Below are 20,063 nucleotides of genomic sequence, written 5' to 3'. Positions count from 1 at the left end.
GTTGGGGGAGGGTCCTTAGTAGTTGGGGGAGGTTCCTTGTTGGGAAGCACAGAGGTCAGACGTTTCTTGTAGTTGGTGATCGGGTCTCCACACATCTCAGGAGGGATTTTCTCTTCTTTACAGATCTTCTCTAAATCCTGAAGGTTTCTTGGCAACTCGAAGTTTCAGCTCCTCCTCCATACATTTTCTATAGGATTAAGGTCTGGAGACCGGCTAGGCCACTCCATCACCTTCATGTGCTTCTTCTTGAGCCCCTCCTTTGTTGCCTCGGCGATATGTTTTGGGTGATTGTCATGCTGGAAGACCCGTCCATGACCCATCTTCAGTGTTCTGTCTGAGGGAAGAAGGTTCTCCTCCAAGATCTTACAATACGTGGCCCCGCCCATTGGCCCCTCAATGCGGCAAAGTCACATGAAGGTGATGGAGTGGCCTAGCCGGTCTCCAGACCTTAATCCTATAGAAAATGTATGGAGGAGGAGCTGAAACTTCGAGGTGCCAAGAAACCTTCAGGATTTAGAGAAGATCTGTAAAGAAGAGAAAATCCCTCCTGAGATGTGTGGAGACCTGATCACCAACTACAAGAAACGTCTGACCTCTGTGCTTCCCAACAAGGAACCTCCCCCAACTACCAAGGAACCTCCCCCATCTACCAAGGACCCTCCCCCAACTACAAGAAACGTCTGACCTCTGTGCTTCCCAACAAGGAACCTCCCCCAACTACCAAGGAACCTCCCCCAACTACCAAGGAACCTCCCCCAACTACCAAGGAACCTCCCCCAACTACCAAGGAACCTCCCCCAACTACCAAGGAACCTCCCCCAACTACCAAGGAACCTCCCCCAACTACCAAGGGACCTCCCCCATCTACCAAGGGACCTCCCCCATCTACCAAGGGACCTCCCCCATCTACCAAGGACCCTCCCCCAACTACAAGAAACGTCTGACCTCTGTGCTTCCCAACAAGGAACCTCCCCCAACTACTAAGGAACCTCCCCCAACTACTAAGGAACCTCCCCCAACTACTAAGGACCCTCCCCCAACTACAAGAAACGTCTGACCTCTGTGCTTCCCAACAAGGAACCTCCCCCAACTACTAAGGAACCTCCCCCAACTACTAAGGAACCTCCCCCAACTACAAGAAACGTCTGACCTCTGTGCTTCCCAACATGGAACCTCCCCCGACTACTAAGGGACCTCCCCCGACTACTAAGGAACCTCCCCCAACTACTAAGGAACCTCCCCCGACTACTAAGGGACCTCCCCCGACTACTAAGGAACCTCCCCCAACTACTAAGGGGGTCAAATACTTATTTCTCTTATCGTCCATGGACGGACACAGCTCCTTAAATCTTGACAAGTGGGTTATGTTCCCTGTTTACAGGAGAGGACTAGGCAGAAACATGTTAAATAGTTAAATACATGTTACATTAACAGAGTTGAACAGCCCCGCCCAGGGGGCGGTCCCTCCAGACATAACCCTCCTCACTGCAGCTTGCAGCCTCAGTTTCGTTCTGCCTAGCAAAGGAGAAGGACGTATGGCTCCCTTTGGGCCCAGCGCCCTGAGGAGAAATTTTATTTTATTTTACTTTACTTTTTCTTGAAGAATCTTCTTTCAACTGTTGGCTGAGAGACAGGCTGGATATTATAGATCCTTGTAGTCTACTCAGTCCGACCAGCAAGCGTGGGCACACCTTTGCAAAGAGGCTTGGTCTGCCACGCCATACCCCATGACTCCTGAGGTGGCCGGTGAGCTTTGCTCCGAGGTCCACATATGACTGAGCTGTGGTGTTGTCTCAATCACAGTGGACCGGGCCGACAGCTACCTCCATTGCGGTTGTAGGTCTGTCAGGAATGCGTCAGCGAGTCCTCGCTCGGACGGGTAAGTACAGTCCCTCCTGCTTCGGTGGGTTGGTACAGCTGGGCATTCCTGGGGTTCGGGGGTCCCTTCCCCTTACTTCCCTGCTCCTTTCCCTTGCTGCATTGCTAACATTGCCGCTGTCAGGGGGAGGGGGCCTTCCTGAGGGGATTGTGTTATCTGGCTTGTGTTTTTTCTTTTTTGTATTGGGCTTTCCTGTGAGGTAAAAAGCCCTGTGATGAGCACAGATGTTTATGATTATACTTCAGCAGACGCTGACTGATTGGTGACACCTGTAACGGTTTTGCTTTTTATGCTGTATCTGTGACTTGTCCTTAAATAAAACAGCCCTAGGAGGCTTTTCCTGTTTAAACACAGGTCCCTGCAAAAGTTACCTCACGGTTCTTTTCCTCTCACAGGCAGCACTGGGCAGTCTCCTCCTGAGGGAGTCCCCTGGTTACCCCTGGTCAGCGCAGCAAGTGGGTGAGAGGCCCTGAATAGGGCTCTAGGAACCTTTGTTTATTTGTATGGACAGGTGTGCATATTATAATACACACTATATGTAAATATTGGAGTCAGTATCTGTGTCCTTCCCCACATGCTGGTGGTGGCAGCAGGTGTTAGCACCTGTGATTCCCACAGTTTTTATTGTTAGTCCTGGACACAGTTTGTGCCAGGGTGGGGGTGGACTGCGGGCGGGCGGTAAAAGAGTGCCCCCTTCCCCCGTTATCCCCTGGGGAATGCTCTGTTATGGAGCCATGGACTAGGTACCTAGTTAAAAAAAAAAAAAAAAAGGCAGAATAAGGCATTTATGGGTGCGCTTTTTACTGCTGCAAGGGACTCTCCTAAGCTGCATAGTGCAGCTGGGTTTCCGCTGAGGGCTCGGTCTTTTTTGGATCACACAAATCAGACCGCTGTGTAGGTTTTTTCCTTCTGTGCCCTTCTTTGATAATTTCTGAGATGCGGAATGAGAAAAGCCACTAAGGGCTTTTGTAGTCCCTCACCGCCGGGCGGGAACCCCTACTTGTATGGATCTGACTGATAGAAGATCCGAAGTACTGACCCGTTCCATGTTTACCATGCTGGGGTCTGGCTTGCGGCCTATTGTGGCCACTACACTGGGGTCTCAGTGGTCGCTGGCGCTATTTTTTTGGGAGATTTTTCAATTACATTGAAAACTCCCATTGGCGCCCATTTTGTCGTAACCACGCTATGGCGCAGCTTACATTGTGCTGGCCTTTTTCCTGTGGCCGCGTTCTGAACGCTCGGCGGCCATCTTGGAGTAGTCCTGACCCCTAGTGCTGTATACAACTCACAGAGTGAGCATTTTGCACCAGACAGTGGAGGAGCACCGACTCTCTCCTGAGGTTATTAGCCTAGCGGACCAGCTGGTCCAGGGCCTCATATAGGTCTGTGATGCTTCATTGAATGCTGCGCCCTTGTTATCCAGGGCGTCTGTTTCAGAATGGTTTTATGCACACCGTGGTGTAGTGCTTAACTCCATTACTTGGCAGCAAAAGAGTCATTGGTTCGAATCTGCACACTGACGCCAATCTGCACACTGACGCCAATCTGCCTGGAGCTTGCATTGTCGCTCCCTGTGTCTGTGTGGGTTTCCTCCGGGTACTCCGGTTTCCTCCAAAGACATGTGTGCATACACCTACATAATATACATACACACTATGTGTGTGTATTATTTAGGGGCAACCCTCCCAGGCCGTCAAAGGCCCAGCTGGGGGACTAATCTGTCCCTGGGTGCATAAGCCGATCACGCCGGCACCCAAATCCTGCCAATGTATATAGCCTTCCCTCCCTGTCTCTAGGTGGGAGGGGCGGCTTGCAGGTTCACAATTCAGTGAAACCTCCCTGCTCTACGACTAGTGGGTCTGCGAGGTGGTCTCTTCGGAGTACTAGATAGGGTTTCCTCCTATCCACAGAACAAAGTTCTGTCCTTGTGTCTTCCCCTCCCGGCACGTCGGTCTGCCTTGGGCAGTGTGGGATTTGCTAGGCTGCAAGGTAATTTTACCTTTCCTGCAGGACGAGAGTTTTGGGGTTTTCTATGGGCCTCAGGCCCTAAATACCTTTGTGAACGTCGGGTAGTTCCGCATGGAATCCATTTGTTCGGTGGTAGCTGCGCTTCATCCGGGGGATGTCCTGACGTCCTCGGACATCAGGGACGCATACATGCATGTCCCGTTTTGCACATGTCACAGTGTTTTTTTCTGTGCTTCGTGATGAGAGAAGGGTCTCTGTCAGCATGTGGCCCTCCCTTTTGATCTGGCGTCAGCACCATGGGTTTTCAGCTAGGAGCTCGCACTTATTTGAATTTTGTTGGGACAGCGAGGCTTTGCCTCATTGGCTACTTTGACGACTTTCTTCTGAGAGCAGCTTCTGTCTCCGACCTAGTGGATAGGTTATTCCCATTCAGACCCTCCGAAGATTCGGGTGGATGTTAAACGTTTAGGCCAGAAAGTGTAGCTCAGTGGCAGCAAGCCTGCCCTACATGTGTGCGACCCAGGGTTCAAATTATGGGCATGCTAGGTTCCGACTCAGCGTTGGAGTATCTAGTGTTGATCCAGACTCCTCAGTGGCAAAGGTCCTTCTTCCCCTGGAGAAATTGCAGACTCTTCAGTCTGCGGAGAAGGTATTGGCATCACGCAATCGGTCTTCTCTCCGGGCGCCTGCTGGTTCATGGTCTGTGGGTAGCCTACTTCAAGGTGGTACAGTATTCCCAGTTCCACACCCTGGTTTTCCAGTGGAACTACTGTCCAGGTGGTAAAAATCTCTTGTCTCTGAAATCATTAGATTCCTGTGCGCCACCTAGTCAGAGTCTCTCTGAGTTGGTGACAGAGATTCCCGACTCTTCGGTCCGGGAAGTTGTTCCTTCCTTCCAGTGGTCGGTGTTTACGACGAATGCCAGCTCACGGGTTGTGAACCTGGAGGTTCACAAAACTGGGGGGTCCAGTCGGCCCTGAGTCGCTGGACTTGCGTGGACCTATGACCACACCTCCTTGAATGTGTCTGGTCTCGGTAGCTACCCAGGGTCGGGCCTGGCTAGTGCCTGGTGGAAGACCGCCTGGGAATACCAGGTGCTGTCTACTGTTCATTGTCCTACTATTTTAGGCGATCAGGCTATGCTTCTCCTTGTGGTCGACCAATCTGGTTTCAGCCGGACAACGCCACGGCCGTGGCTTCAGTCTACCATCAGGTATGCCGGCAGGCAGACTACTGGAGTCGCCAGATGCTGGACCAGGGCGACTGGTCTTTGTGCTTGGGGTGTTTCGGCTCCCTTGCAGGAGGTGAGCCTCACATGGCATGGATCTCCTGGCAGCTTGTCTCCGCCGCAAGGGTGTCAGTTAGTGGCCAGGTCTAGTGATCTTGTACAGACGCGTCAGTCGCGCTGGTGGCCCTGTGGGGTCTGTATCGGTGATTTTTTGCCATTCCTCCATGGTAGTTGCTTCCTCGGCCGCTCCACAGAGTGGATGCTGAGGAGATCCCGATGATTCTAATCGCTCCAGATTACTCTCGGCGTCCTTGGTACGCTGATATCGGGCGCCTGGTAGCGGAGGCACCCTGGCGATTGCCAGGGCAGGAGGTTCCTGTCTCAAGGTCCCATACTTCCTCCTGTTGTACAGTCACTGACTTGCTTAACATGGTTATTGGAAGCCAGACTTTAGGTGACCAGGGTCTGTCTGACTCGGTCATCTCAACAGGGCACCGTAGTCTTCTTCCGGAGGATCTACCGTCGCACCTCTCTTGGTGCGAAGGGATGGAGTGACGTCCACGGGCGTACTTTCAATGTCCAGGGTCCTGCTGTTTTTAAAGCTTGGATTGGATCTAAAAATTGCTTAAAGCACCGTTTGGGGGCAGATTTCAGCCTTGGCTGTGTTCTTTTAGTGGCCTTTTTGCGGCCCGTTCCCTGGTGGGTCCCCTTTTTTTGTGTGCAAGGGGTTTGTCATATACTTTCCCCTCTTGGCCCATCTCTTCCCCCATGAGTTTTGACTCTGGTGCTCTCGGTTCTTCAGGAACCTTCCTTTTGGAAACATCAGAGAGATTTTCTCTTGACACTATCTCAGAAGGTGGCCCCTTTAGTGGCCTTTACCTCTGTTAGAGGGGTTTCTGAGTTGGCGGTCTTGTCTTGCAAGCCGCCATGCTTGATCCCCCATAAGGATTAGGTGATGGTGCGCCCGCGACCTTCCCTTCTTCCGAAGGAGGTTTCGGCCTTTCATACTTTAGGCGTGGTACGCGCTTTGCGGGTATACCAGCCTACTACGGCTCCATTTCGGAGCTTCTGACTCTCTTTTGTGTCGGTGTCTGGTCCACAAAAGGGCCTGGCGGTCTCGTCGACCACCATTTCTCGGTGGATCGGGCAGGCCGTCATACAGGCCTATGCTCCTAAGGGCGGGCCCCCCTTTCCGGTCACGGCACTTTCGACCAGGGCAATTGGTGCTTCCTGGGTTTTTTTTTTTTTTTCCCCGACATCATGCGTCGGTCTCACAGGTGTGCGAGGCGGCGATTTGCTCGTCCGTTCACGCTTTTTCCAGAATTTACATGGTTGCTGTGAGTGCATCTTATGATGTTTTTTTCAGCCGCTAGTTTTTGCCGGCGGCTGTTTAAAGTTGCACCTCCTCCGTTGAGGAGCTCTGCTTGTTTTGGGGTGAAGTTAAAATTGTTTTTACTGATATATTTCCCACCCCTCGTTTTTTGACACTGCTTGGGGACGTCCCACTTGTCAAGATTTAAGGAGCTGTGTCCGTCCATGGACGATAAGAGAAAATAGGATTTTTTGTACTCACCGTAAAATCCTTTTCTCTGAAGTCCATGGACGGACACAGCTCCCACCCCTCCTTTTTAGGTTTGTACTGCTTGTTACGAACTGAGGCTGCAAGCTGCAGTGAGGAGGGTTATGTCTGGAGGGACCGCCCCCTGGGCGGGGCTGTTCAACTCTGTTAATGTAACATGTATTTAACTATTTAACATGTTTCTGCCTAGTCCTCTCCTGTAAACAGGGAACATAACCCACTTGTCAAGATTTAAGGAGCTGTGTCCGTCCATGGACTTCAGAGAAAAGGATTTTACGGTGAGTACAAAAAATCCTATTTTTCCTCCATGTATAACATTTGTATCATGTGATCTCTCTGGAGTTTTGGTTGATCTTCTGTCTCCATCATATAAAATACTCCTATGAGAGAAATTACAGACCCTTCATTTCTATGTAACAATCTGCAGGGGAGACGATCGATATTTCCCCCCCCTGTATATAGGTAGACCACCATGCTGGCTCCCTGCCTAACGAGCGGCGGATGTTGCTGAACGTGGAGTCTGCGGTTTCCGCGGATGATCGCAGTGGGAGGTTCACGCCCACAACCAGGAAGTACCCGTGCGATGCGGCACAGTGCTGCTGTAGAAGTTCATTTATGGCTTTAACCCTTTATGTATTTCGGAGTCACGTGGGCGGAAGACGACGGCCTCTTATCTATTTATTTTTTTCTCCATAGATCTTGAAGCCTTCAGAAAAGAAAGCGAAGTACCAGTACGGTGGGCTGAACTCCGGCCGCCCAGTGACGCCCCCTCGGACAGCGAACCCGCCGAAGAAGAGGTGAAGAGCATCCCCTCCTCCGAAGACCCGAACCCCCTACAAAGACGACTCCACCTTATATTAAACGTGTGCACTGTTTAACATCACCCAGCCATTCTGACCCTCCTTTACAAATGTCACATGCGTTTATCTTCCACGAGACAAAAGATTCCAGAGTTTTAATCTGCGCTTCACTCCCCAAATACGAGTATAGAAACGTACCGCTACAAACCCCGCCCATCTCCCGCCACGGCACTGCAGACTCCTCCTCCATAACATAGTCCAGCCCCCCAAAAAAAGGAAACCTGCAAATCCCGTGACCCAAAAAAATCTGGCCAGGGTCACAAAGCAGTGTCTGTCATTGTCACGCCGTGGCCGACGCGTTTCATTAACCCTTTCATTTCCAGCCCCCAAAACTTTAATGTATGTTCTGGCGGGAGGGGGCGTGGCTCCCGATCGCTCTGGCATTGAAGGGGTTAGACCATTTGTCTCCTGAAGCCTCACTGCTTTTATCATATATTTTTTTTTTAATAGTGTGTTGGTTGTAATTTCTGACTTTTCCCCTTTAAGAGAAAAATAAGAAATCACCCGTTGTGTTCTGTGGTATTTTTCGCTTTTTCCACTTTGGCTGTTTTTTGTTTAGTTTTTTTTTTCCCTCTTTCAGTCTCACTTTAGACCAGCGACCACTTTGGGGGGTTCTTTACCTGCTTTTGACAATAAAGATTACTCTTCTTGGTACATATGGTGTGCGCTTCGTACAGGGCGATGTCAGGAGAACCAACCCACCTTCGCCGCCGATACCCCTCCCCCCCCCCCAAAGTAATGTCCACAGCGTGTTCTTGGCTTCACTCAATGTTTGTTTTTTCTTTTTAACTGACATTCTGTTCCAAAGCATCACTGTAGTTGGCAGTTCACCTCCATGACCTCTAACCTTTCCCCCCTACGACCTCTAACCCCCTCCCCCCCATTTTCAGTTCCGGTGTATTACAGCATGTAATGAGGAAATGTTTGTTTGCACATGAACGCCTGTTTTCTGATTCTATAGTCTTTCTTCTAGGTCTCCTCCTGGAGTTGCGTTGCTTTTAGACTCCGGGGGGGCGGGGTTTAGAAGCGATGATTTTAAAAAACCCTACTTGCTGCTAGCCACGCCCCCCTGACCTATTTCCGGGGGTTAGTGCGTGCCCGTCGGGCGCACGGCGCTGGCAGAGATGCTTTAATTAGGAGCCATGGGTGGAGTCGCCGCTTGGGCTGAATGTTGGCTCCGCCCCACAAAGGTGCTGCCACGCCCGTGCGTCGGACGGGCGCGCATTACCGGAATTACAAGCGGCAGTCACACTATTAACAATGAGTTGTATTCTTTACAAGCAATCTACTAAATGCTTTAAATATCTTTTTATTTTTTGTTTGTTTTATTTTATTTTTTTTCCGTTAATTCAATAAAATGTCATTAGAAAAAAAAAACTTGGGATGTGATTTGTGTTCATCAGGAGCGCGCCTGTCTGGGGCGAGGCCTTCCTCCGCCTGTCTGGGGCGAGGCCCTCCTCCGCCTGTCTGGGGCGAGGCCTTCCTCCGCCTGTCTGGGGCGAGGCCCTCCTCCGCCTGTCTGGGGCGAGGCCCTCCTCCGCCTGTCTGGGGCGAGGCCCTCCTCCGCCTGTCTGGGGCGAGGCCCTCCTCCGCCTGTCTGGGGCGAGGCCTTCCTCCGCCTGTCTGGGGCGAGGCCTTCCTCCGCCTGTCTGGGGCGAGGCCTTCCTCCGCCTGTCTGGGACGAGGCCTTCCTCCGCCTGTCTGGGACGAGGCCTTCCTCCGCCTGTCTGGGACGAGGCCTTCCTCCGCCTGTCCGGGGCGAGGCCTTCCTCCGCCTGTCCGGGGCGAGGCCTTCCTCCGCCTGTCCGGGGCGAGTCCTTCCTCCGCCTGTCCGGGGCGAGTCCTTCCTCCGCCTGTCCGGGGCGAGTCCTTCCTCCGCCTGTCCGGGGCGAGTCCTTCCTCCGCCTGTCCGGGGCGAGTCCTTCCTCCGCCTGTCTGGGGCGAGTCCTTCCTCCGCCTGGCCGGGGCGAGGCCCTCCTCCGCCTGGCCGGGGCGAGGCCCTCCTCCGCCTGGCCGGGGCGAGGCCCTCCTCCGCCTGGCCGGGGCGAGGCCCTCCTCCGCCTGGCCGGGGCGAGGCCCTCCCCCGCCTGGCCGGGGCGAGGCCCTCCTCCGCCTGGCCGGGGCGAGGCCCTCCTCCGCCTGGCCGGGGCGAGGCCCTCCTCCGCCTGGCCGGGGCGAGGCCCTCCTCCGCCTGGCCGGGGCGAGGCCCTCCTCCGCCTGGCCGGGGCGAGGCCCTCCATCCCCTCACTCACGTGTCTGCTAGTCCATCCATGTCTCCACCAACACACGCCCATCCACTTGCGTCACGTCTCCGCTCGCCCACAACTCCACCCACCCATCCACTCGCGTCACGTCTCCGCTCGCCCACAACTCCACCCACCCATCCACTCGCGTCACGTCTCCGCTCGCCCACAACTCCACCCACCCATCCACTCACTCATGTCCCCGCCCGTCCATCCACTCGCTCACGTCTCCGCCTGTCCATCCATGTCTCCCCCCACGCATGCCCATCCACTCACTCACGTCTCCACCCACGCACGCCCATCCGCTCGCTCACATCTCTGCCTGTCCATCCACCCTCCCACATCTCCACCCACACACGCCCTTCCACTCGCTCGCTCGTCTCTGCCCGCCCATCCACGTATTTACCCACGCACCCATCCTCGCTCGCGGCTCCGCCTGTCCATCCATGTCTCCACGCATGCCCATCCACTTGCGTTTCCGCCCGTCCATCCACTCGCCCCCACGCACACCCTTCCACATGCTCACTCACGTCTGCCCACCCAGCCCATCAAGCGCCCAGATTCAGTTCGCATGTGTAGCGCTATATAAGTTTCTCTCTCACTCATGTCTCCGCTCACCCATCCATCCAGGTCTTCATGCTTTTTGTTGAGAAATCACTTTAAAAAACTCCCCTAGCATTTCTAGTTGCGGACATCTTGAGTAAGGGCAGGTGATTCATGTAGCATTTACTTCCCAAAATACACCTGCCCTTAGCTCAGGCATGCAGGCAGGAGTGTGTGATTAGCTGAAAGCCCCTCCTCCCATGAAGAAACCTTGGAAGACACTGAAGAAATGTGTGACTCTAATCTCCCTCTTATCTAGTAAATGATGGCAGCCGGAGGAGGATTAGAGTTGATGGAGAGAGCAAAGTTGATCGCTCGGTGTCGGCCGATGCCTGTCCTGGTTCAGTGACTCGGAATCCAGCCATAGGATCGGCGCCACTCTCAGGATATCGGCCAATGGCGACCTCCCGATGTCTTTCACAGCAGTTTTCCCTTTCGGAGAGACTGCACAGCACTGAGACAGAAGTACACGTTGCAGGCGCCTCACAACAAATGTGTACAAAGCTTTACAAAGGAGCCACAACCTGCGATGGAAAAACCTGTCCCCTGCCAGCATGCTACAGGAAGGGACTCTGTGTAGAAGCAGCGATCTCTCTGCAGAGGTCTGACATGCCCATTACTGAGCCAGAATATAGAGCTCTGCAATCGGTAAATGTAATTCTTTCCTGCTGAGTTCTGCCTCTGACTGGGAAAAAGGCAAAGCTGTACTGCTGCAGAGAGACCACTGCTTTAAAGTGGAATCCAGCAAAAATACCCTTTTTATGCCCCCCCCTTCCTCCGACACTATGCATTTACCTGGTGTACCCTAAATTAGGACAAGAGGTGAAATGGTGCCCAACGTGGGGTCAGGTACTCTTATTGGATCCCCATGGGCACTCTGATCCACAAAGAGATTCTGTCTTGTATTTTGTACCATTGAAGCGATTCTAAAGGCATTTTTATAAGAAAGGGCAATCGGGTGATACTTACCGGCTGCACAGAGCAGCCCCCCGATCCTCCTCTTGGGTCCCCTGCTGGTGCTCAAGCCCCCAGAGCAAGCTGACTGCTATGGGGGAGGGGCTCCTGAGCCAAGACAGCTGAGACACTCCCACAATGTCCCTGGAACTAGAGGGGGGCTCAGGTATGTATGAAGGGGGAGGGGCTCCTGAGCCAAGACAGCTGAGACACTCCCACAATGTCCCTGGAGCTAGAGGGGGCTCAGGTATGTATGAGGGGGGAGGGGCTCCTGAGCTGAGACACTCCCACAATGTCCCTGGAACTAGAGGGGGGCTCAGGTATGTATGAGGGGGGAGGGGCTCCTGAGCCAAGACAGCTGAGACACTCCCACAATGTCCCTGGAACTAGAGGGGGCTCAGGTATGTATGAGGGGGAGGGGCTCCTGAGCCAAGACAGCTGAGACACTCCCACAATGTCCCTGGAGCTAGAGGGGGCTCAGGTATGTATGAGGGGGGAGGGGCTCCTGAGCCAAGACAGCTGAGACACTCCCACAATGTCCCTGGAACTAGAGGGGGCTCAGGTATGTATGAGGGGGAGGGGCTCCTGAACCAAGACAGCTGAGACACTCCCACAATGTCCCTGGAACTAGAGGGGGGCTCAGGTATGTATGAGGGGGGAGGGGCTCCTGAGCCAAGACAGCTGAGACACTCCCACAATGTCCCTGGAGCTAGAGGGGGCTCAGGTATGTATGAGAGGGGAGGGGCTCCTGAGCCAAGACAGCTGAGACACTCCCACAATGTCCCTGGAACTAGAGGGGGCTCAGGTATGTATGAGGGGGAGGGGCTGCACACAAGGTTGTGTTTTTTTTTTTTTTCTTTTAATCTTTAAAGGGGGGTTCACCCTAAAAAAAAAAAAATATATATATATTCTACCATGCTATCCAGCATACTAGCGCGAGCTACAGTATGCTTTTTTTTTTGGCGCCGTACTCCGTTTAATCCCTTAGTTAAGTTTCTAGTTCCTAGGCAGAGGGGAAGATGATTGACGGCCGGCTATGGCGCGTCACGCTTCCCGAAAATAGCCAAAATAGGACTTGGCTCTTCACGGCGCCTGCGCAGTCAGCTCCTAGTCTGTACGCAGGAGCCGTATAGCACCGTGAAGAGCCGAGTCCTACTCTCCGGCTCTTCTCGGGAAGCGTGACGCGCCATAGCCGGCCGTCAATCATGTTCCCCTCTGCATAGGAACGCCCACGGGTGTCTGAAATGTAACTACGGGATTAAACTGTGAGTACGGCGCAAGAAAAAAAATAAAGGCATACTGTAGCTGACGCTAGTATGCTGCATGGCAAGGTAGGGTGAACCACCGCTTTAACCACTTGAGCACCGGGCCAGAGCACTTTTTGCGATTCGGCACTGCGTTGCTTTAACTGACAATTGCGCGGTCGTGCGACGTGGCTCCCAAACAAAATTGACGTCCTTTTTTCCCCACAAATAGAGATTTCTTTTGGTGGTATTTTATCACCTCTGCGGTTTTTATTTTTTGCGCTATAAACAAAAATAGAGCGACAATTTTGAAATTAAAGTAAAGTTTTTTTTTACTTTTTGCTATAATAAATATCCCCAAAATATATAAAAAAAAAGTTTCTTCAGTTTAGTCCGATACGTATTCTTCTACCTATTTTTGTTAAAAAAAAAAAATCGCAATAAGCGTTTATTGATCAGTTTGCGCAAAAGTTATAGCGCCTACAAAATAGGGGATAGTTTTATGGCATTTTTTTTATTAGTAATGGCGGCGATCAGCGTTTTTTTTTTTAAATCATGACTGCGACATAACGGCGGACACATCGGACACAATTTTGGGACCATTCACATTTTTACAGCGATCAGAGCTATAAAAATGCACTGATTACTGTGTAAATGACACTGGCAGTGAAGGGGTTAACCTGTAGGGGTTAAGTGTGTCCTAGGGAGTGATTCTAACTGTTGGGGGGCGTGGCTTGCTGTGACACGTCACTGATCGCTTTTCCCGATGAGAGGGAACAGACGATCAGTGACCTGTCACAAGGAAGAATGGGGGAGTTGTGTTTACACTGACCTCTCCCCGTTCTTTAGCTGAGACCCTTTCGCGGGACACCGGCGGCGATCGGGGTCCCATGGGTGAGGTCCCGGCAGGGTCGCGAGTGCGCCACCACACGGCTCGCAAATTAAAGGGGAAGTACCTGTACGCTCATTAACGCAGCCGTGCCATTCTGTTGACTTACATCGTTGGGAACCGGTCAATGTATAGAATTGGGGGGGGGGGGGGGGGGACACTGTCTACCTCTAGAACCACTATAGGAATATGACTGCAATCATTTGGAGGCGGTCCTAATCACTTTGGTCATATAGTGCAGGGGAAGGCAATCTGAGGCTCTCCAGCTGTTGTGGAACTACATTTCCCATGAGGCATTGCAAGGCTGGCAGCTACAAGGACTCCCAGAGGCATGATGGGACTTCTGCAACAGCTGGAGGGCCCCAGGTTTCCTCCCCCTTATAATGTATGTTCCTTTATTCTGTGCATGATGGAAGCTGCACTGTGCAAACATCGCCCCGACCTTCAGAAAACGCATCACCAGCCGAGGAAACCGATTTTCATCAAGAAGAGTGTGTGACCCGGTGCAATTTCTGTGATCTCAGAAGATTTCGGGGGGGGCGGGGCGGACACCCTGACCTGATCGATGTGTGAAGAATCTCATCATTACAAAGCACAGCTGGATAAATATGAAGCCTGGATGTATAGAACCCACCCCCTTCCAGTCTATGAACTGAAGACCTGTTGTGGAAGTTTCTGCAGCATAAAGGGCAACGCGTTTCGTCCCTTGAAGAGACATTTCTTGTAAAAGCAAAGACCCAATCGAAGGGGGCGGGGGGGAGAAAAAGAAAATATCTTCTATAGCGGGGGGTCTCCAAACTACGGCCCTCCAGTTCAGGAACTACAATTCCCATCATGTATTTGAATGTCAGAGCTTTACAATGCCTACTGGGACGTGTAGTTCCGCAACAGCTGGAGGGCTGTAGTTTGGAGATCCCTGTAAAACCTATAGGACAGGCACCTGAGCTGGAACACGGCCTAGGAAGGCACACATTGGCGCATCAAGTTGGTAACGTGACAAAGGCGCTTGAAGTGTCGCTAAACCCCCGTCATACAAAACGATGAATAAATGGCGTATTCCGTGCTGTTCATCCTCACTCATCACTATGGGCCAGATCCACAGACGAAGTACGCCGGCGTATCTACTGATACGCCGGCGTACTTTCAAATTTCCCGCGTCGTATCTTTAGTTTGAATCCTCAAACCAAGATGCGACGGCTTCTGGGTTCGATCCGACAGGCGTACGCCTTCGGATCGTAGGTGCAATACTTTGGCGCCCGCTGGGTGGAGTTTGCGTCGTTTTCCGCGTCGGGTATGCAAATTAGCGATTTACGACGATCCACGAACGTACGTGCGGCCGTCGCATTTTCTAACGTCGGCTTTTTCCGGCGTATAGTTAAAGCTGCTATTTTGCGGCGTATAGATAGACTTGCCATGTTAAGTATGGCCGTCGTTCCCGCGTCGAAATTTGAATTATTTTTTTTTTTTTTGCGTAAGTCGTCCGTGAATAGGGATGGACGTAACTCGCGTCTAAGTTAAAAAAATGACGTTGTTGCGACGTCATTTTGCGCAAAGCACGGCGGGAAATTTCAAAACGGAGCATGCGCAGTTCAATCGGCGCGGGGACGCGCTTCATTTAAATGAATCACGCCCCCTACCCACCCAATTTGAAATCCGCCGCCAGAAATACACTACGCCGCTGTAACTTACAGCGCAAAATCTTCCTGGATTCGACTTAAAGCCAGGTAAGATACGGCGGCGTAGCGTATCTCTGATACGCTGCGCCTGTCCAATTCTATGTGGATCTGGCCCTGTGACCTTCCTTTTCTGTAAATATCCTGGCTGACCCCGCCGCTCTCTATCTCCCCCTTCTGTCCAGGTCCCCACTACAGTTGGGGATTTTGCAGAGCAGTGGTGGCAGCTCTGCACATGCTCAGTTCTCAGTGCGTTTCTATGCTGAGCATTTCCTCCCTATCACATCTGAGCAGCCCATGTGACTCTAGAGTCACACATATGGGCGTATACACAATAACAGGCCCCTCCCTCCATGACCACTAAGCTAAACGCGATGTGGGCGGGATATTACATGTAGATTGATGGAGGCTTCACCTCCTTCTTATTCAAAGACGCAGGCTTGAGGGGCGTGACACAGCCTATGATTGGCAGAAATCCGCCCACACCGTGTTATCGCCACAAAATAATAAAGATTCGATTAAAAAAATATTTGCATGATAATTTAAATTTAGTTTATTGATATTAATTTTTTATTTTATTTTGTATTTTTTTTTTTTTTTACCATGTGACCAGCAGCAGAGGACTAGAAGCTTCTCCTGCTTATGTTTCCCTGCAGACAGGCTGGGAGAGAGCCGGGTCATGTGACAGCTGAATACCCAATAGGAAAAATGGACTTGTTTTTTTATAATTCGAGCCGTCATCCACATACAGAAATAGAAATGAGTGTGTTTAGTATCACTTTAATCAGTAGGGGTCTCAAACTGGTGGCCCTCCAGCTGTTGCCAAACTACAAGTCCCATGAGGCATCGGAAGGCTGACAGTTACAAGCATGACTCCCACAGGCAGAGGCATGATGGGACTTGTAGTTTCACAAAACAGCTGGAGGGCTGCCGGTTTGAGACCCCCTGCTTTAACCTCTTTACCACCGGGCTTGTTTTTCAGATTCGGTGTTTACGAGACTAAAACGTTTTTTTTTGCTAGAAAATTACTTGGAACCCCCAAACATTATATATATTTTTTCTAACACCCTAGAGAATAAAATGGCAGTCATTGCAATAATTTTTGTCACACCGTATTTGCGCAGCGGTCTTATAAGCGCACTTTTTTTGGAAAAAAATCACTTTTTTGAATTAAAAAATAAGACAACAATAAATTTGGCCCAATTTTTTTACAAATTATGAAAGATAATGTCACGCCGAGTAAAATGATACCCAACATGTCACGCTTAAAAATTGCGCCCGCTCGTGGCATGACGTCAAACTTTTACCCTTAAAAATCTCGATAGGCGACGTTTAAAAAATTCTACAGGTTGCATTTTTTGAGTTACAGAGGAGGTCTAGGGCTAGAATTATCGCTCTCGCTCTAACGACCGCGGCGATACCTCACTTGTGCGGTTTGACCACCGGTTTCATATGCGGGCGCTGCTCACGTATGCGTTGGCTTCTGTGCGCGAGCTCGTCGGGACGGGGCGCTTTAAAAAATGTTTTTGTTTGTTTTCTTATTTATTTTTATTTCGTAAATTTTTTACACTGAAATAAAAAAAAAATTAATAATGTATCACTTTTATTCCTATTATAAGGAATGTAAACATCCCTTGTAATAGAAAAGAGCATGACAGGTCCTCTTATATATGAGATCCGGGGGTCAAAAAGACCTAATTTCTCATATTTAGACTAAAATGCAAAAAAAGAAAAAAAAAATTGAAACTGTCATTTTTTCAAATGACAAAAAAAAAAAAATGTTGCTTTAAGACGCTGGGCGGGACTGACGTTTTGACGGGGACGGGTGAAGGAAATGTTTCCTTCACTCGCAACCCCAGTCACTTGCCGAACGGACGGCCCCGGTAAGCGGCTGAGGGCGCGGGAGAGAGGCGGGAGGGGGGGCCCTCTCCCGCCACCGATAACGGCGATCTCGCGGCGGAGACCGCCGTTATCGTGTACACCACCGCCCACTGAAAAGATGGATACCTCGGTTGTGGCAGCAGCTGCTGCCGTTACCGAGATATCCATCTTTAAAAACAGGACGTCTTTTGGACATGGGGCGGTGGTCAAGAGATTAAAGTATGACCTAGGCCAGTGATGGTGAACCTTGGCACGACCTTTCCCATGATGCTCCTGCACTCGGCAGTGTAGTTGAGCATCTTGGGATATGTAGTTCCAAAACATCTGGGGGGGGTGCCAAGGTTCTCCATCGCTGCCCTAGGGTGATATCCAACCAACACGTTTCGGGGGAAATGTCTCTCGCTTCCTCAAGGCTAATCTACAGAAAAATGAAATGGTCCTGAGGAAGCGGGAGACGTCTCCTGAAACCCGTTGGCTTCTCATCAGCAATAAAAATGTGGACATTTTACTTGGCACTTTAAGATGGCCCTACCAGTGAGATAACCCTACGGGCCCGGCGCTGGCTTCACACTTTCCTCACCAGTGTAAAGGACGTTCTTCCCATTGACAGCCAGTTAGCGGTTTGTTTTTGTCGCAGTGTTTCCTCCAGCGCCCTCTTGTTGTCCTGGTGATCCTCTGACACAATGTGCCACCAGGGCAGAAAGGAGGAGAAATCTCCCCAGTGAGGATGACGATGGTAATAAAACCCTGCAGGAGATTCCAACCCTTCCCCCACTCCAGTATTTTCCATCTTTGTGTTGAGCAGCGTTTGTACTTCGGTGGCGGAATGTTTACACAGGAGATGTGCGGAGAAGTCCGGCGTAGTAATGAGTCTGTGTTGGAAAGTGCCGCCGTTGCTTTCTTCGGCTATTTTCGGAGGTTCTCTATTTTAAATTGCTCTTTTTTTTTTTTTTGGACTTAATTGCTGCATTTGCTTTATGTGAAGCGAAGCAGGCGGAGCGCTCCGAGGGTTGTCCTGGCGCGGAGCCCGGACTCGTGTCTTGTACGCCGTTCTTCTATAGATGGTAAGATTCCTATACACAGGAATGTCAACCCTCACGCTGTACATTCTATGAGAGTCTGCAGCCTGATGCTCTCCACGTGGGGAACTACATGACCCAGCATGCCCCACTGCATGAGCTGCACCTCTCACTTAAAGAAATACTTTGGGCTAGATCCGCGCATTTTTACGGTGGCGTAGCGTATCCTATTTACGCTACGCTGCGCCGCCGTAAATTAGAGAGGCAAGTGCTGTATTCACAAAGCACTTGCCTCCTAACTTACGGCGGCGTAGCGTAAATGGGGCCGGCGTAAGCGCGCCTAATTCAAATGAGGATGAGGGGGGCGTGTTTTATTTAAATTAATGGTGAACCCGCATATTTTACCTTTCACGAACGGCGCATGAAAGAATCCCAGTGCGCATGCTCGAAATTCCGCCGCAAATCGTCATTGCTTTCGACGTGAACGTAAATGACGTCCAGCCCTATTCGCGAACGACTAACGCAAACGATGTAAAAAATTCGAAGCCTGCATTGGTCTGATTGAAACGGAAAACTCCTCTAGACGAGTCGTTTCTCTCATGAGCACAGCCAGGAGCGACACAAGGCTACACATGTGAAAAGGAGCTGAGCGCGCCACCTGTGGGATGGATAGAAGATTGCGGAATATTCGATACTTCATATCAACCTATTTATAATAAAGAGAACCTGTACAAAACTTGCTATATGTTCCTTTCACAGTGTAAGTTCACCAAAAACCGCGCGCTGTGTGGGTCCTCAATGGTTATGACATCACCGTGCTGTAAATCTTCCTACCAGCCGGGTCTCCCCTTCACAGAGCCGTGCTCACGGAAAGCTCCAATCGTGTGACAGCCAATCACATGACTATAAGCCCCGCCCTGCCTCCCGACTTACTAAACCCCCATAAAGGGGGAGCGGTGTCAAGCAGCCTCGTTGGGGAGTTGGGGGAGCGGTGTCAAGCAGCCTCTTTAGGGCGTTGGGGGAGCGGTGTCAAGCAGCCTCTTGGGGGGCGGTGTCAAGCAGCCTCCTTGGGGCGTTGGGGGAGCGGTGTCAAGCAGCCTCCTTGGGGCGTTGGGGGAGGGGGAGCGGTGTCAAGCAGCCTCCTTGGGGCGTTGGGGGAGCGGTGTCAAGCAGCCTCCTTGGGGCGTTGGGGGAGCGGTGTCAAGCAGCCTCTTGGGGGGCGGTGTCAAGCAGCCTCCTTGGGGCGTTGAGGGGCGGTGTCAAGCAGCCTCCTTGGGGCGTTGGGGGAGCGGTGTCAAGCAGCCTCTTGGGGGGCGGTGTCAAGCAGCCTCCTTGGGGCGTTGGGGGAGCGGTGTCAAGCAGCCTCCTTGGGCCTAAGGGGAAGCGGTGTCAAGCAGCCTCCTTGGGGCGTTAGGGGAGGGGGAGCGGTGTCAAGCAGCCTCTTTGGGGGCGTTGGGGGAGCGGTGTCAAGCAGCCTCCTTGGGGCGTTAGGGGAGGGGGAGCGGTGTCAAGCAGCCTCTTTGGGGGCGTTGGGGGAGCGGTGTCAAGCAGCCTCTTTGGGGGAGCGGTGTCAAGCAGCCTCTTTAGGGCGTTGGGGGAGGGGGAGCAGTGTCAAGCAGCCTCCTTGGGGCGTTAGGGGAGCGGTGTCAAGCAGCCTCCTTGGGGCGTTGGGGGAGCGGTGTCAAGCAGCCTCTAGCAAGGGGGACCTAATAAAGGGGGTTCAATCCGCTACTAGCAAGGGGGGTCTAATAAAGGGGATCCAACCCGCTACTAGCAAGGGGGACCTAATAAAGGGGGTCCAACCCACTACTAGCAAGGGGGACCTAATAAAGGGGGTCTAACCTGCTACTAGCAAGGGGGACCTAATAAAGGGGGTCCAACCCGCTACTAGCAAGGGGGACCTAATAAAGGGGGTCCAACCCACTACTAGCAAGGGGGACCTAATAAAGGGGGTCCAACCTGCTACTAGCAAGGAGGACCTAATAAAGGGGGTCCAACCCGCTACTAGCAAGGGGGACCTAATAAAGGGGGTCGAACCCG

At 51.8% G+C, this 20,063-nt stretch overlaps 1 protein-coding gene across 1 annotated transcript in view; it reads left to right on the top strand.

The window, feature by feature from the left end:
* The window catches only part of PPP1CB (protein phosphatase 1 catalytic subunit beta), a gene marked incomplete at its 5' end in the record, with an annotated part of 38,165 nt that extends 29,994 nt beyond the window's left edge, over window positions 1-8,171 (top strand). Inside the window, 1 exon segment of the mRNA XM_040351867.1 lies at window positions 7,354-8,171. Within this exon segment, the coding sequence (XP_040207801.1) occupies window positions 7,354-7,458 (105 nt within the window).
* Between the last annotated feature and the right edge of the window lie 11,892 nt (window positions 8,172-20,063).

This window comes from Rana temporaria, chromosome 4 (assembly GCF_905171775.1).
Source record: "Rana temporaria chromosome 4, aRanTem1.1, whole genome shotgun sequence".
Lineage (NCBI taxonomy): Eukaryota > Metazoa > Chordata > Amphibia > Anura > Ranidae > Rana > Rana temporaria.
This window is presented reverse-complemented; position numbering and strand designations above follow the sequence as displayed.